The sequence below is a fragment of the Petromyzon marinus genome, chromosome 5 (genome assembly GCF_048934315.1).
Source record: "Petromyzon marinus isolate PM22_M1 ecotype Great Lakes invasive population chromosome 5, UKy_Petmar_22M1.pri1.0, whole genome shotgun sequence".
Lineage (NCBI taxonomy): Eukaryota > Metazoa > Chordata > Hyperoartia > Petromyzontiformes > Petromyzontidae > Petromyzon > Petromyzon marinus.
Genome location: NC_133671.1, coordinates 15,679,780 through 15,695,183, shown reverse-complemented (window position 1 = coordinate 15,695,183; position 15,404 = coordinate 15,679,780). Strand labels below are relative to the sequence as shown.

The 15,404-nt window shown below is 39.6% G+C and overlaps 1 protein-coding gene across 11 annotated transcripts in view; it reads left to right on the top strand.

Annotated features, from left to right (window-relative positions):
• DEPDC5 (DEP domain containing 5, GATOR1 subcomplex subunit) overlaps positions 1-15,154 on the top strand; it is a 46,173-nt gene extending 31,019 nt beyond the window's left edge. For 6 of the 11 annotated variants that reach the window (XM_032947137.2, XM_032947136.2, XM_032947133.2 and 3 more), the window contains 11 exons: positions 1,361-1,432; positions 2,883-2,986; positions 3,316-3,402; positions 4,057-4,189; positions 6,160-6,268; positions 8,603-8,824; positions 10,719-10,888; positions 11,183-11,354; positions 12,634-12,694; positions 13,078-13,160; positions 13,707-15,154. In XM_032947137.2, coding sequence (XP_032803028.2) covers positions 1,361-1,432; positions 2,883-2,986; positions 3,316-3,402; positions 4,057-4,189; positions 6,160-6,268; positions 8,603-8,824; positions 10,719-10,888; positions 11,183-11,354; positions 12,634-12,694; positions 13,078-13,160; positions 13,707-13,996 — 1,503 coding nt within the window. In that variant the 3' untranslated portion in view covers positions 13,997-15,154. The remainder of the gene's footprint in view (positions 1-1,360; positions 1,433-2,882; positions 2,987-3,315; positions 3,403-4,056; positions 4,190-6,159; positions 6,269-8,602; positions 8,825-10,718; positions 10,889-11,182; positions 11,355-12,633; positions 12,695-13,077; positions 13,161-13,706) is intronic. The other 5 variants (XM_032947140.2, XM_032947139.2, XM_032947138.2 and 2 more) reach the window with 5 other exon arrangements.
• The last annotated feature ends 250 nt before the right edge of the window (positions 15,155-15,404 follow it).

Genomic DNA, 15,404 nt, shown 5'->3' with positions numbered 1-15,404 from the left:
GCACCATAGTGTGCCATGTTCCGGTACAGGAAGCTGCCAATCACAAGACAGGTGCGGTAGAGCTTGGCATTTCCTGCAGGAATCATATCCCAATTCCCATTATTTCTGCAGAAATTACAATTACAATTCAGTGATTTTTTTCCAGGTCAAAATCTCCATTCATTTGAAAAGGATTATCACAGAAATTCTGGCCTGAAAGAGCCATGTATCTCAACCGCATAGATTCCGGTTAAGGACTATCTGGGCTGGTCGCCATTAGGCCATTCAGGACAAACAAGTACTTCGATCTTTCTTGAATGCCTCACCAATCGGAAAGAAATCAGGTTAATTATATGCACTAGAAACACTATACTATTTAATGATAATTCTGGTCTCTACTAGCCAACTGGTATCGGGGGTCAATTCCAGCCAGCCAGTATTAGAACCCCATTGAAATGTACTGCTTAGGAATCGCCCATAAGTATCAATTGCTATTTTAGTCAATACTGTCTGGTTGGTGTCAGGGCTGATTCCAGCCAAGCCAGTATTGCTAAGAATTGCTACCGTTTTATTTAGGTATCGGCCATATGTTTCAATGGCTATTCTACTCGACTGGCCATGTCCCTACGGTTCCTGCCTTCCTGCTTAAATACCATATCGAGTTCTCCACAGCCTTCCCCTCCTCTCCCACAACAACCTCACCATGATTCTATCTATCCCTTGATCCCATAACGAATGGTTATTTCCCATTCTTTAGTTTGTTGTTCTTCCCGCGCACCTCCGATTAGCACGGTTGGCTACGTACGGTGCAAAAGAAGTTCAACATACATTCTTTGAATGGAATCACAATTCTCGGCTAGAAATCGTGAGAATCGCCCAGCTCTTTAAGGTGTGCGGTGATATTTGGCACAGCCCTGGTGTCAAGCGCTATAGAACATACGCTTTTAAGTGAACCACTTTCAGATGCTCATTTATATTCAGACAGCCACACGCATTGAGTTTTGTAGAGACCAACTTGGTGGATGCTCTTACGGCATCGTTTGTCCGAGTTGTTTACTTTTCATTATCTGCTTACGTAGCTTCCTGGCAGAAGTATTCTCAGCACGATTGTTTTATTGGCTTGGGTGAAATGCGTTGATGATGCTATGGATATTTTTTTTACTTCATTTCCCATTATAGTGCTTTGACCCTTTGTGTATCCTCATGTTATTTGCTCTTGTGTCTGTTTTACTACGCTTACTACTGCGTCTTTGAAAATTTATTGACGTCTAGTATTTTTTTTTACTATATCACGTATTTATGTTTTTCCAATTTCCAAGCACCTTTCTCTTGGTATCTTGCAATATTTTCTTTCTCTGTCCGTGCACTGGCTGACACTCAGGAGGGAAGTTTCTTTGCTGAGGTAGTGCGAAGTCCTCGCTCTTCTTCCTCCTCCTCTTCTTACCACACACAGGTCAGTCGATGTTTTAAGCCACACCTCTATTTCTAAAAAAAGGGGAGAACATTCGGCATGCACCAGTCATGAAAGGATTTGCCATAGTGGTAAGATGTTAACTCCCTTGCTTGGTATACAGGAGGTTGTGGTTTCAATCCCAACCCTGACACCTGTGTATTTGGAGCTTGCATGTTTTCTCCCCCCATGGTCATGTGGATTTTTCTCCTGGTCCATTTTATTTGGCTGCTATGAATGTCCACGTAATAAGCCACTTCATTGAGCAATCATTCTTGGTCGGGTAGCTTCTGCAAAATAGCTCCATAGCTCAGTAGGCCTTACCTGGTAAATAAAAAATAGAATATAGTATATTCTTGGTTCTTTCGGTAAAGTCACGTAGAAGGGAAACAATAAAATAATAAAAAATATAAAACAAAATTCTCACGACGTTTCGACTGCAACACAAGCAATCATCAGTCGAAACGTCGTGAGAATGTTATTGTTTTATATTTGTATTTTATTGTTTCCCTTCTACATGACTTTACTGAAAGAACCAAGAATATGAATCCCTGCAGTCACGAAAGCTTTAAATTTAGAATATAGTATGTTTTTGCCTGTCAAAAGCTACTTAGAAGTCACGGTTGTGAACCTATAATAATGTTACAAATACATTACAAGCAAGTGGGGATGCATCCTTTTCTGTTTTGTCCATGTATTCAGATACATGGGTATTGTGTAAAGGATTCTATTATCTGAGAAATGTTATGAAATCACCGGTTTTCACAAAGGGATGCATGACCCCCTCTCGCCCCCCTGGTAAGTATTTGGCCATGTCTATTCCTTTTACAAATGTTTGCTGCTATGCTGACTGAAGTTAATGTGCTGATACGAAAGGATTGGTTCTCCATTGGTTTTGTGCGTCTTTGTTGGGTTGAATGTCTTATCCGTTCATGTAATCCTGTTATGTAAAAAATTATGCATTTTATGTTTCTAGATGATAAATTGTAACTGTTTTCCGAGTAATGCATTGTTCCTTACGTAATTGATTTGGACGTTTATTAACAGCATGTTTACACCTTATAAGCTGATGTGTCTGCATGTTTTATTGCTGCTGTGAAATATCGTGATCTTTATTGGCTCAGTTTCATTCCAAGGTCATACAGTTCAGTCTAGCAATGCTGCAGTGACACTAGCTGGGTGACTGGTGTAACTGCAGCTCTGGTAATTTTGTTTCAATATTGTATTTCAATGTTAAATCACATGAACTCACCTTGTTTGATAAAGCATTCATTAACGAGAGCAAAATGCAACTATATTTCTTGATGTAGGTGAATGTGTAGCACAGTGTTCTGTTTAATATTTCCAACCTCTTCTATAGTTGAGTGTACATTATGTATGAGTTTTGCAACCATATTTTGAACATGGCTCATTTTCATCATATCTAAAGCACATGTAAATATGTTTTCTGCAGCAGTCGATAACGGCAGACGTGGCAGCAGTGACAGTGACCTATGCCGATGGCAGTGTGATTGCTTCCAACGTGCATGGAGAACAGAGTTCAACAGGGGACAACAGGTAACAATTGATTCAAATAGATAATCGTTTTACTTCAACTTAAACATGTGTTCTCCTTTAAAGCATTTCCAATACTATCTTGACTTATTAATTCACTTGAACAGTTCACTACATTCAGATCTATGGCGCATTGTGATATATGGACGAAATGGCCCTTACAAATGAAAAGTATTCGTATCTGAGTAACTATCACATATGGTAAACCACTTGTGCAGATAGACGTATCAGTCTTGTGAGGCCACTTGATGAAATAGGTTTTAATGTTTCTTGTATTAATGCTCAGCGTGGCTGGGATGTGTTGCTAATGCTGTGTACGTGTGTTTTCAAAGCAGTTTGGCTCAACCAGCAGTACTGCCAGATGTTAATGGTGGCCATGCTTACCTACTCAATATTCTGGACGCCATGAAACATCCTAAGTGAGTCGATTTTATCTTCACATAAAGGATATCGAGACACTTGTATGTTACATCTGCATATTGATACAACTGCCCATTTTATTTGTGGAAATAAGGGCTCTGACATTGAAGTAAGTAATATTCCTACGAACATATGCAATTATTTGTTGATGCTACATTGGTGCAAAAATTAACAAAAAAATCTACACATTGGTCAATAATACTTCCTTAAAAGAAAATTACCGTACATGCTAGGTGACATTTTTGGCAATGGCCCTTCTTCATAGCACGTCATTGTTTTGTGCTATGAAGGACCATTGCCCATCTATCATAATATTTTGTCTTTTCGGGGCAGTTATTGACTAACTTGAGTTTATTTTACATATGTAACTATTGCATTCATCACTTATTTAACCAGCATACAACCAAGAGACCTGTGAGCCATTGTTGTGAATGATAGCAGAAATCACTTGGTTATTTCCATGTGGTTTACAGCATAGTTTCAATTATTTTGCAGCTTAAAATTGCCATGGGAAAGAAAGGCTACGTGGCGTACAAGATAATGTAATTGCAGTGATAATTGGGTTTCATGAAAAAGATTTTGAAGACCCTGATACACCGACTACCAATTTGTCTATATCATAAAATAGAATGTTTTCTTCCCTTATTGTCTAGTACTGGAGTGCAGTTCCTTTCAGAACAAAAGGGTTTGCCAACAAATTGCTTCATCAGCGCTGAAGCTGTGCACTGGGTGATGAGCACAGTGGAGGGAATGGTCAACAGACAGTGTGCGGTGGATATATTGCAGGTACGAGAAAGCAAAACATGTATCACTAAGATGCCTCCGATTTTAACAATACAGAAGTGATTTTGGTGCAAGTTGTTGTTAGCTTTTATATTTGATTCAATTTTAAATATCCAAGAATGTGGACACTTAAGACTCTTGTAAGCTTAAAATAAGGCATGATCTGATGCATTCATTCATCATGTGAAACCAGTTCTTATGCTTAAGATACATTAACTTAATTGTGTGTGTAAGACATGCACATGGTATGTCGATTTGTCGATCTTTAGTAAGTAAATATAAAAGTGACTATTTTATTTATGATCTTTGGCAATTCTTAAATTGTAGTCCAGACAATTATATATCCAGTTCCTTTGCACTCTGCATTATAAGTGAAAACAGTTCACCTGAAATTATAGGAATTGTCTCTAGTAATGTAATTGTGCAAATCTTTTGCATGTTTGTCTCAATTATACCATAGGGTGTGTGTGTGTGTAATGACGTGCACCTCCAATTAGCGTGGTTGGCTATGTACAGTGCAAAATAAGTTCATACATGCAAAGCATCTTCGGTCGACTTCTAAACCACTACAAATATAGTCTCTGAAATGATTTTAGAGGTGTTCTTGAATTGTGTTTTGTATTTTATTTTTATTGTGTGCTACTAATTATCACCATGACACCATGGAAAAATTAGGTGTGCAGGACTAAATATGAATTGTTCGTGAAGGAAACTGATTTCAAATATTTCTATCATGTGCTTTCGATTGTCCTTCAACTCTGCTGTTCAGAGGATCTGCTGGTATTGGGAATTTTTCAATTCTGACTACGTTATGACACTGCTGCTATGGCCAGTTTTCAGAAACACTCAAAAATAGTCTTCTGAAATAATTAATCAGTAAAATTCAAATCTAATCATCACTATATATTCATTATTTGTACATTACAACCGATTATTATTCATGAAACTTGTACACAAATTGGTAGTGCAGAAGTTTTTCATACTGTGCCATGTACAACCTGAGTTTGATTCCCAACCATGGCTAACATCAGTGGTGAGCGATATTTGAACCAGTGCTCGGGTCGTTCACTAACCAATACCTTTGATTTGAAGCTTTCGTGACTGCAGTAATTCATATTCTTAGCTCTTTCGGTAAAGTCACGTTGAAGGGAAACAATAAAATAATGAATGTTTTTTATATATTTTGTTGTTTCCCTTCAACGTGACTTTACCGAAAGAGCTAAGAATATAACCAATACCTGTCAACCCATACGGTTTACCCGTATTCTTGTACAGGGAAATTGAGTTTTCAGGTCCATACGGTATACAGTCGTTTCAATACGGGCAAAAAAAGTCTTTGTTTGTGTTTCTCCCTTGTGATGGCTCTTTGTAGAATGAACATTGAGAATTATAAGGGCACGTGGTGACCAATAAGGTCTGAATTGGTCTGTAAAGATAGGCACTGATGAGTTGACAGGTATGGTAACCGACACTGACTAATGTGGTGAAGTTAAACTCCGCTTATTAACCTATTTTTTTATTTTACCAAGTAAGGCCAACTGAGCTATTTTTCAGAAGTGACCTGGCCAAAAATGATAGCTCAACTAAGCGACTTATGTGGACGTTTATAGCAGCCAAATACTCTGAGTATCGTTAAACAACCCCCAAGACCAACACGGCATGAAGAGGCCTTCACTGATTTGAAGAAAACGCTTGAAAATATTGTCCTATTTTATGCTTATGGAGCAAACAAATATATTGTATAAAATACATAAAAATGCTACAAGACAGTAGAAAAGACAAAATAATTGATTATTGAATTGAAACTCGACCCCAATTTATGACAATTATAAATAGTCCAATATATGTTATTTTTTTATATTTAGCGTTGTACTAGAATAAAGTCTCATACACACTGCATTGATTTCATTATTTTAATCTCGGGTATCAACTTTAAATATAAATGAGTGTCTTTTGGCCCTTTTTCGTTTCAGAAAATGTTGGACGATCAACTCATCTCGCATGCATCTGGAGACACGTTGCGAGCTTTTATTTACGGCTTCTATTTCTACAGAGTGGTGACTGACACCGACACGGATAAGGGTACGTGCGTCTCATTCCCTTGACCGCGTAATCTTGATGCTTTGTGGCAAATGTACAGTACATCAAATTGAATAGACATTTGAAATGCTTACTGGGGCCACTAGGAGGCAGTAATTGCGTAGTATTGTGTTATATTGTAATGTATGTTGAACTTCTTTCACACCCGAAGTAGCCAACCGTGCCAATTGGAGGTGCATGGCGGAATGACCAACACAAAAAGTTAGTTTTCAAATTAGAATTGAAAGTGCATCGCCCCAGTGGCTTCCTAAAATGTGCTGATTAAAGCACACCAGGATAACATAACAGTGCATTCAGTCACTGACATGTTAGTCTATACATATAATGGCATGCTTATGAAGAATATTAACTCACCACCAAGCTTTGGTAATTGTTCATTCTTGTCATGTATCATTCTAAGCCATGTGTGACAGCAGATGAGGGTTGACTGTTCTCACACTTCTTGTTGTGTGGCTCCTGCTGTTGCAACACACATGCAGTTACAGTGAGGGAAAAAGTATTTGATCCCCTGCTGATTTTGTACGTTTGCCCACTGACAAAGAAATGATCAGTCTATACTTTTAATGGTAGGTTTATTTGAACAGTGAGAGACAGAATAACAACAAAAATCCAGAAAAACGCATGTCAAAAATGTTATAAATTGATTTGCATTTTAATGAGGGAAATAAGTATTTGACCCCCTCTCAGTCAGAAAGATTTCTGGCTCCCAGGTGCCTTTTATACAGGTAACGAGCTGAGATTAGGAGCACACTCTTAAAGGGGGTGCTCCTAATTTCAGCTTGTTACCTGTATAAAAGACACCTGTCCACAGAAGCAATCAATCATATTCCAAACTCCACCATGGCCAAGACCAAAGAGCTCTCCAAGGATGTCAGGGACAAGATTGTAGACCTACACAAGGCTGGAATGGGCTGCAAGACCATTGCCAAGCAGCTTGGTGAGAAGGTGACAACAGTTGGTGCGATTATTCGCAAATGGAAGAAACACAATAACTGTCAATCTCCCTCGGCCTGGGGCTCCATGCAAGATCTCACCTCGTGGAGCTGCAATGATCATGAGAACGGTGAGGAATCAGCCCAGAACTACACGGGAGGATCTTGTCAATGATCTCAAGGCAGCTGGAACCATAGTCACCAAGAAAACAATTGGTAACACACTACGCCGTGAAGGACTGAAATCCTGCAGCGCCCGCAAGGTCCCCCTGCTCAAGAAAGCACATATACATGCCCGTCTGAAGTTTGCCAATGAACATCTGAATGATTCAGAGGACAACTGGGTGAAAGTGTTGTGGTCAGATGAGACCAAAATGGAGCTCTTTGGCATCAACTCAACTCGCCGTGTTTGGAGGAGGAGGAATGCTGTCTATGACCCCAAGAACACCATCCCCACCGTCAAACATGGAGGCGGAAACATTATGCTTTGGGGGTGTTTTTCTGCTAAGGGGACAGGACAACTTCACCGCATCAAAGGGACGATGGACGGGGCCATGTACCGTCAAATCTTGGGTAAGAACCTCCTTCCCTCAGCCAGGGCATTGAAAATGGGTCGTGGATGGGTATTTCAGCATGACAATAACCCAAAACACAGCCAAGGCAACAAAGGAGTGGCTCAAGAAGAAGCACATTAAGGTCCTGGAGTGGCCTAGCCAGTCTCCAGACCGTAATCCCATAGAAAATCTGTAGAGGGAGCTGAAGGTTCGAGTTTCTAAACGTCAGCCTCGAAACCTTAATGACTTGAAGAAGATCTGCAAAGAGGAGTGGTACAAAATCCCTCCTGAGATGTGTGCAAACCTGGTGGCCAACTACAAGAAACGTTTGACCTCTGTGATTGCCAACAAGGGTTTTGCCACCAAGTACTAAGTCATGTTTTTGCAGAGGGGTCAAATACTTATTTCCCTCATTAAAATGCAAATCAATTTATAGCATTTTTGACATGCGTTTTTCTGGATTTTGTTGTTATTCTGTCTCACTGTTCAAATAAACCTAACATTAAAATTATAGACTGATCATTTCTTTGTCAGTGGGCAAACGTACAAAATCAGCAGGGGATCAAATACTTTTTTTCCCTCACTGTATATAACCAGTCCAGGAGGAGCTCAAGCAGAGCTGAATCCATAGCGCTGGCACGTTTAAATTAAACTGTAGCCATCTCAGCATGTCACTTTCAAAGCAGAAATTAAAGGGACCGTGTTAGCATTGATCTGATTTTAACTTGTCATGTTTAATCTGACCACCTCGGCTTCTCTCTGCCTGCTGTGGTGTAGATTTGCAGTTTTGTTGTTGATCTGCATTGTCCAACCCCTTTCTCCCTGGGTAGTGTCGTCGTACGGGAACCGAAGCACGGCCAGCGCTGCCTACGACCTGGCCCTGTTTCAGAAGAGTTGGTTCGAGGTGGCCTTCCCGATAGAGGAGTCGATTCACTCAAACATCCCCACCTTCCTGCTGCCCTGGTTGCCCAGCCGCCCCACGTCCTATGCCAGTCGCCACAGCTCCTTGAGCCGTAGCTTTGGTGGACGCAGCCAGGCTGCTGCTTTGCTCGGTACATTGCTACGCGTTTATAGGAGGCACCGCCAGCACACGTTCATATTTGATCTTTGTACGGCTTTATACAGCAATATAGTCCATCTGGTAGCCAAAGGGGTGCCTAAGAGGATGACAATCTTCATGCGGTCCACCTGTATTATATATCTTTATGGAGCGAACTAATGTCGATTTTAAGCTTTCGTGACTGCAGTAATTCATAGTCTTAGCTCTTTCGGTAAAGTCACATTGAAGGGAAACAATAAAATAATAAAATATATATATATCAAATAAAAAAATTCTCACGACGTTTCGACCATAACACAAACGGTCATCATCAGGTGTGAAAACGTGACTTTACCGAAAGAGCTAAGAATATGAATAAAAACTAATGTTATTAAATTGGCCAAATAGCAAAGTTAACATTGATGATCATGGATTGTGCACCAGATAACAGCAATGGAAACCACACGTAAAGCATGATTTTAATGTTTAATGTATAGCCTTTTGTCAAGCCACTGCTTAATGAAGGCCTGCTCACACCGTGTCAATCATGAGTTTTACCATAATTCACCACACTGGTCAGTTTGGTGAAGTGGGGGAGGAGTCCAAGGCTGACCGGTTCAGATATAAAATGTCACTCACCACTTTTCGGCATGCCCAGGTTCATAGCACACTGCCTAAAGTAATGCACCACCACCCCACTTAGGTATTCAGTGTAATAGGATTTCATTGGATGTATTGATATAAAAGCAAAAAAAAACATTCATAGTTGAGAATTCATCTTTGCTATTCTAATATTCGAAATGTTAATTGTACACAATAAACACATAAAATCTTTACTTAAAGCTTTCGTGACTGCAGGAATTCATATTCTTTGGATCTTTCGGTAAAGTCACGTAGATGAAAAAAATAATAAAAATGAAAAGAATAAAAATATCACGACGTTTAGATCGCAACACAAGCAATCGTCATCTTTTTTTCTCCTGATGACGATTGCTTGTGTTGCGATCGAAACGTCGTGATATTTATATTTGCATTTTTATTATTTCATTATTATTATTTCTATCTACGTGACTTTTACCGAAAGACCCAAAGAATAATAAACACATTGCAATGTATTATAAAGTTACGAAAGAAGCATTTAATAACTGCCACTATTTGAAGACTTTAAACTCACATGGCGCAGTGTGCATTAATGCAAAAGTATCCATCAACGTGCATGGGTGTGTGGTCTCCATGACGCGCACATGCGCAGTCATGCATTTCCAAGCTATCGTATGTCAATGTTGCTTTTACTAGGCCTCTATTACATAAAGATTATTCCTTGGGATTAATGGTGCAGGACATATACTCTCAGAGGGTGATAGAAACCACATTGTAAAGGTTACACTATCCTGTAAATACATACATTAAAATATTAACCTTAAAAGCATACTGCAATTGTCAGGTATACAATTTCTGCTTCAGTGAATTAGCACAATAACGTTAATTATACATTGGATTTTTTTACCCTCAGTATTGCCTGCAGATTTGACTAAAACAAATATTCGGTAAACAAAACCTGTTTTTTCATTAATCTGATATGTGATCTGATATACAACTGCATGTTTGTGAGAAGAAAATGGCAGGTGCAGCACAATCCATTGTTGTACTGTAATTCTGTGATTCTGCATGTTTCCTTTGTTCACAATCCGCATTATCTCGTGTGGTGAAGTATGGTCACATTTGCATCATGACCTGCATGGCATGTGTAGGGCCTCTTCCAGCAGTGGATTGACAACAGGGCTGCATATACATAAACAAAACTGCAATTCATACTGGTAAATTGTCTAGACGGTTTTCAGGATCTTGAAGATAATCTCACGTGTGTATTATTAATGTGCGTTTGGTATTGTTGTTGTGTGGCACAGCATGCACTGTCCCTGAACAGAAGACAGTAACACTGGAGGTTGATGTCAATAATCGCAGCGACCGTTTGGAGTGGTGCAGCTGCTATTACCATGGGCAATATTCCTGCACCGGTGCCTTTGAGCTGAAGCTTCAGTGGATGGTGGCCACAGCGGCTGTGCTTTTTGACATGGTAATGACTCCACATCGCCTGTAGTCTTACACAGCCATATCAGCTAAAAAGAAAAACGGCATGTGCAGTGCATTTCAATTTTCTTTGGTTCTTTCGGTAAAGTCACGTAGAATGATAATAAAATAATAAATTGATTAAATAAAATAACACAAGAATATTATTTATCAATTTATTATTTTATTATCATTCTACGTGACTTTACCGAAAGAACCAAAGAAGATGAATCATTGCAGTCACGAAAGCTTTAAATCGAAAAATGCATTTCAATTCTTTCACCCTATGTTTTGGCGACAGGTTCAAGGATGGTGCCGGAAGGCAACGTCCTGTGGGTTTCACCTGGTTCCGGCACTCGATGGACCCTTTGCACTCCCAAGTTACCTGTATGGAGACCCCCTGCGTGCCTCCCTTTTTGTGCCTCTTTCAGTCGGCTGCCTGATCACAGAAGGGAGTGATCATCTCTTCAGTGGTTAGTCACCGTGCACCTTTTTTGCGTCGCAGACTTTCAAGGCGTAACGATTATTTTAAAGTGTGAATATACACACTGGTCTTGTAAATTCAATGCAGGGTGTTTTATTAATTCATGGATATGGGAAAAACTAATACAAGTAATACAAAAATGTTGTGATTGTTTAAATTAACAAACCTCATCTGTCCAGGTCCAAAACCTATTACTGTTAATAAGACCAATGAATTAAGATTGTCCTGAGAATGTATTGAATTTAGCAATTTACATTGTTCAGATGGTTTGATATGTTTTCAGTGACATGGGTTACTGCCATCACTTATAAAGCACATTCAGTTTGTGTGAATGTTTGGTTCTGATAATAGGTTTTTCCCCTTTTTTCTGGCAACAAAACAGGTGTTAAGATGTTAAAACACCAAACTGAAACCTTTTATGAGGAATCATGTCTGCATTGTGGTTAATGTAGACAAGCCTCTGGACATTTTGTTGTAGTGATTAAAGGAGAACTAAAATCAGCTAAGCACCGAAAATGTTAAATTCTTTGATCCATTTATCTGAAATTGTCCTCTCCTTTTTCCAAAATGTGCCCCTTACAATACCTACGAAAATCACCCAGGAATGTCTGTCCGAAACACTTGTGACGTCACTCCACATCGACCAGCCCCCCTCATTAATATTCATGAGCAAGTGACGTCCTCCAAATGGACAACCCCCCTCCATTCATAATAATTAGCGGCTGACGTCACTCCACATGGGGGGCGAGGCGCCTCCTCCCCCCTCCTCGGCGTCAACTTACAACCCTCACTACAAAGGCAGAACCCTCACGTCATCACGTGATCTCCGTGACGCTATGGAGACATCAAAGTAAAAAAGGACGTCATGATGAACAAGGGATTATAACCTTAAATTGAAATAAGTCTGTCACAGCGCCCTTACAAATTGCACACGAATGGATGCAATGAATATCACGTCGCGGTCTGCTTTTCGCTTGCAAGTTTCAGATTTACTGCAATACACCCGTCCTTAGACGGGCAAAAGGCTCGTTACTTATAACCTACAGCTAGCCTTTATTATAAATGTTGATTTCATTGAGAAATTATATCACTCATGTATTCAAGAATTATAACTGCACCAAACTAAAGGTGCAGATGGGTCAGCCCAAGGAGACTTTCAAATGGATGTGGATTGAGAATGGCTTATGGTAACAAACATAAAACTACAAATGTTTTTGTAATTTACTGTGTAATTTTTTATAAAGTAAATGTCTTGCACCTTACTGCAGCATTTGACCAAGAGACATACATGGACAGAATGCATCTCTTCCAAGAAGCCATTCTGGCTAGGTAAGCCAACACACTGGGGGGGGGGGGGTATGCTGCAGTGGTCAAATGGTTAGCACACTTGACTTGAAATCCATAGGTCGCCGATTCAAATCCATCTTCTGGCACGGCAGTGGAAAATTGTCAATTTTCTTCAATTCTTCCCCCACCTGTCATCTCATCAGTATAAACGGGGTATGCTACATTTTGTGTATCAGCAGATCACGTGCAATAAGGTAACGTGTGGATATTTCCACGTCCTCAAAGAAGTATGATCAGCATGGAAGAGTAGTCAATTTCAAAGCCACCTGCACAATAGTTTATGGTAATTTACACAATGAGAGTATTTCACTGTTTTCAATCATTCGACGTATGATGCATTTTGCTATTACCTATGCTCGTTGCAGATTTGGTTTCATTCAAGACAAATACTCAGCTGCAGCATTTAACTTCCCAGCGGAGAGCCGGTCACAGTTTATACATGTCACAGGTAGAGTATAAAAATGGGTTTCATTCACATTACAGTGCATCTAAAATGAATGAAAAGATTCATTGAAAATGTGTGCTGGAATAATTATTTAGTTTGATACCATTCCCATAACAAGCAGGTAACATTATTTCAGCATAAAAGAGCTTTTTCTATAAGAATGGGTTTTACCCTTTCTGGCAATAAAACATCTTAACACCTGTTTTATCACCAGAAAGGGTAAAATCTATTATTATATTTTGATACTGGCAAGGGAGGTCCCATTAAAGAACTTTTCTCTTTATGTATATACTGAAATGTGGTTTCTACCAGTGTCCCATAAAAATATACATTTTTTTAAAGCATTACGGCGCCAGCTAATTTTAAACAAATGGCTATGAAGTGCAATACAATTGAATTTGTAATTCATACCTGGATTAATATTAGGACCCCATTAAGCAACCAATGTACAATTCAATAAATCATTGGTATATGCAGCTCTGGTTTAAATATTGATCTCTCATCTCACAAACATCCGTCAATGTGACTGTATTTGCGGCATTTGTGTAGGTGTGGCATTTGTCCAGCTTCCATACGTGAAGCGCAAGCATCCCTCGGGTCAGCAACGGCGAAGAAGAAATTCTTTCTCATCGACCACGCCTGCGTCTCTCCCTGAAGAAAAGCTTGGCTTTTGCTGGGCAGCCAATGGCATGTTGACCAAAAGCTGGCGCTCGGGAGCAACTGGTGATGAGCGCTTCCCAGACAAGCTGCTTCGTGACTTTTCCGAATTCTGTGCAAACAAAGACAACCGTCTCTTGCATTACTGGCAAAGCTGCTTGGAGAATGGAAGTGCTCCATGAATGGATTCTTCATTACCATCTTCCCTCGCCAGTACTTTATGCAATTGTTGAGGCCATGACATTGCCAAGTGATATGTGCAGGTGTAAGTAGAAAGTACCATATAGTGAAAAACTCTGATTGCACCTTGTCAATTTGCTGGAGCCTAGAGGATACGTAATCAAAAACCTAAAAAGGCAACCGATTTTTACTAAGCGACTATCAAACCATATATGGAATATAAAGTAAAACCCAAATAACCCGCGTTGATATGGAGGGGGACGATATCGCCGATTGTGGGAGGAAAACGGCGCGTGATTTAATAAATAGGTAATAACTTTGCTGATAAAGAGGGAAGGGCCAGCTCGTTACGAGCCGATAAATGAATCCGCAATTCACAGATTACAAGTTTGAATTTTTCTAAGACCCAAATGGCACAAAGCTGCCATATGGATTGCTATTCAAGTCAAGTCTAAAAAAATGCTAAATTCTCTCCTAAATAAATTACGCCAACACAGCTTGTCTGCAGATACGAAACAAATTTGCGTTTCCCTTAAGTTTTCTGTTAACCCCACCCACTTCTTCAGTTTGTCCATAAAAGCATTTTCAACCTTATGTAAATTACAATGGCAGTTGTGAACCGCCAATGATATGTGAATTTTACAGGGATTCACAGATTGGATCAAGGATTATTGGAGTTCTGTATAGTAGATCAAGGTAATTTGTAAAGTTTGTAACAGGTAGGGTTCATAGGATATTTTTGAAAAAAGGATTCCAGTAAAAAATATTTTGTTTGAAATCACATTGTTTACATGCAAATCATGTTTCAAATGCGTGCAGTTGCTGTCACTTTCAAATATGTTAAGACTTTTGAAAAATATGTTAATAACGTGAATTTGATTTTTTTGGTAATAGATGTATTTCAATTAACTCGCTTGCAATGGTAAGTGTACTCTTGCCATGTATCAAAACATAAATGCACATTTTCCCATGACGATTTGCCTCCGAAATTCTGGCATAGGAGTGGCTCATTGTTTTCTGTTCTTTAAACAAAATGTATACATTTATGAAAGTTTAGTTGTATTTTATCAAATTAAAACGAATGGTAAGTTTCAGTCCCGATTGTTAAATATACATGTACTCGCAATTTGAATATCCAAATAATAAAATGATTGACCATCTGCGTTGATAGTCAACCAATGTAAAACATTCCTGCGGAGGGAGCTGGTAGGAACGTTTGGTTGCTCGGTCAATGGCCAGGGTCAACGGCGGCACCACCACGTGGTGTATTCCGGAAATATGCCCGACTGAGGCCGGGCACAAGCCGGCGCGAGTAGGTTAAACGTTGAGTTTTATAAGGGCACCACAGGGTGACCAGCCCCTCCCCACCCAGCCCCACCCCTCCCATTTTTGGATGCACGACGGACGGAC